The sequence below is a fragment of the Stegastes partitus genome, unplaced genomic scaffold, assembly GCF_000690725.1.
Source record: "Stegastes partitus isolate 25-593 unplaced genomic scaffold, Stegastes_partitus-1.0.2 Scaffold2152, whole genome shotgun sequence".
Lineage (NCBI taxonomy): Eukaryota > Metazoa > Chordata > Actinopteri > Pomacentridae > Stegastes > Stegastes partitus.
In genome coordinates, this window is record NW_007579883.1 from 77,944 (window position 1) to 79,828 (window position 1,885).

At 48.6% G+C, this 1,885-nt stretch overlaps 1 protein-coding gene across 1 annotated transcript in view; it reads right to left on the reverse strand.

Annotated features, from left to right (window-relative positions):
• LOC103374134 (aminopeptidase N-like) overlaps positions 1-1,885 on the reverse strand; it is a 45,391-nt gene that overhangs the window by 35,075 nt on the left and 8,431 nt on the right. Inside the window, 2 exon segments of the mRNA XM_008304170.1 lie at positions 40-62; positions 1,608-1,803. Coding sequence (XP_008302392.1) covers positions 40-62; positions 1,608-1,803 — 219 coding nt within the window.

The window sequence follows — 1,885 nt, forward strand, 5'->3', positions numbered from 1 at the left end:
TGGAGGACCGCACATTTCCACGTTCATTTCACTCTTGATACATCTGAACGTGAGCGTGGATTAGTGCATTCGCCAAGTTTTTGTGCGTACGCACCCTTTGTACATGAGGCCCCAGGTCTCTCAACGCAGTTGATGAAAGTTTCTCGACGAGAAAACTGGGCAAAGGAGAGCCTGCCTGCCCTGACGGAACGTTTGCAGCAGGATACACGATGGACTCCTCGCAGGAGTGGAGGGTCGTGTGCCTCTCTGTACTTTCCATGGAGGACGTTGAAGACGTCTACATAATTGGGATCATGATAACAGGCTTCCTGCTGTTTGGAGCTTATGGGTTCCTGCTTTATCGCGAAGTTCGGAAGGCGATGGCAGCACTTTCGGCAATTGAGAAGTTGCCCGTCACTGAGGGAATGGTTCGGGCTGCCGACACTCAGACTTAGGCGATATTTGTAAGATGGGCACCAACTTGGAGCAGCTGGACAGACCGATCCGGATGTAATGGGCCGTCAGTTTCGGCTTTTTGGATCACAGAAAGAACCAGTAGGACTTTAAGTCTGAAGGTAAATTGCAGAGTCGGCCTGACCCAAAACAATCTTCTTTATCTTCATTCGGCTCCCCCACTTCGGCCTTGGAAGGCTGATACCTCTACACTTCTCCTGGATGTTATGCAGACAGATGCTCGGCCCCTCACCACCCCCCTCCTTCTCCTGTGAACTTTGTCTCTGGACCAGAACTCTTCGAGGTCGTCTCCACGGCAACGGCCGTGTCTCATCACCAGCATCAGACAGCAGAGACAATGTTGAGTCTGGGCGGCGATGAAGTCCATGGACTCACACATACATGAAGACACACAACACTCATCCCCTGGATTCAACTCCTGGTTGGCTCCCCAAACCCTCTCCCTCCCTTGTTACAGGTCAGGATGCTGCAGGCTGATGCGACGCTCCCCCCAGTGTCTGAGCTGTGACACCTCCCCTCTCCAACACCCTCCCCCCTCCCACATGTGCAAGTCTTGAGTTTTGTGTTGTGATGTTTTATTATGTTGCTTATTTGCTGAGGTTTTTTCTTCTTAATCCCACACTGTGCCCCTCTAGAGGAGCCTAGTTTGGGAATTGCCTATTTTTTCCTCGTTTTTCCTCTTGTTTTCCTTTTCCTATCTAATGATGAGGGGCGCTGCTCATGCTGGCTGGCCTGACAGTTCTCCCTCCTGTCTTCCCCTGTTGTTGGTCATTGTCTTTTTATGTTTCTTGGACGGGATGCAACTGTAAACACAATTTCCCTGAGGTACCCTACCAAAGGGATCAATAAAGTTTTATCTTATCTTATCTCTCTGTAACTCTTAATCAGACTTCTGCACCTGTTGACATGGATTTTGATTTTGGCCCACTGCTCATCAGCAAAGTGCTCGAATTTGTCCGGGACAGCTTCGTTTTTTGAAATTATTCTTTTCAACCACAATTCAAAAGCAATGTCTTATTTCACAACATTATAATTTAGAAATGTTTTATTTATTATTACTTTTTTCCTTTTCTAGTTACTTGAGTGACTGTTGTGACTTTAGCCTTTTCTTTTATGGAAGGGTCTGAATACATTTGAGGACGACTGTAAAGCCTTACCAGTAAAGACGTAAAGTCCGGTCTCATCTGGAGTCAGCCATGGCCTTAAGCTGACCGTGTAGGTGTGTGGAACCAGGTTCTTCGGCAGCCGATACTGGTCCCAAGGATCATTGGATGGGGTAGGTGTCGGGCCGGGCGGTTTAGCTGTCGTGACGGGCGGTTTGGTTGTAGTGTGGGGCTGGCCGTTTTTTGCCTTTTCCTGCGAATAAACAACAGATAGAGCTATGATAGTGGCCACAGCGCCCACGCCTGCAACGATGCCCACTATCCCAACA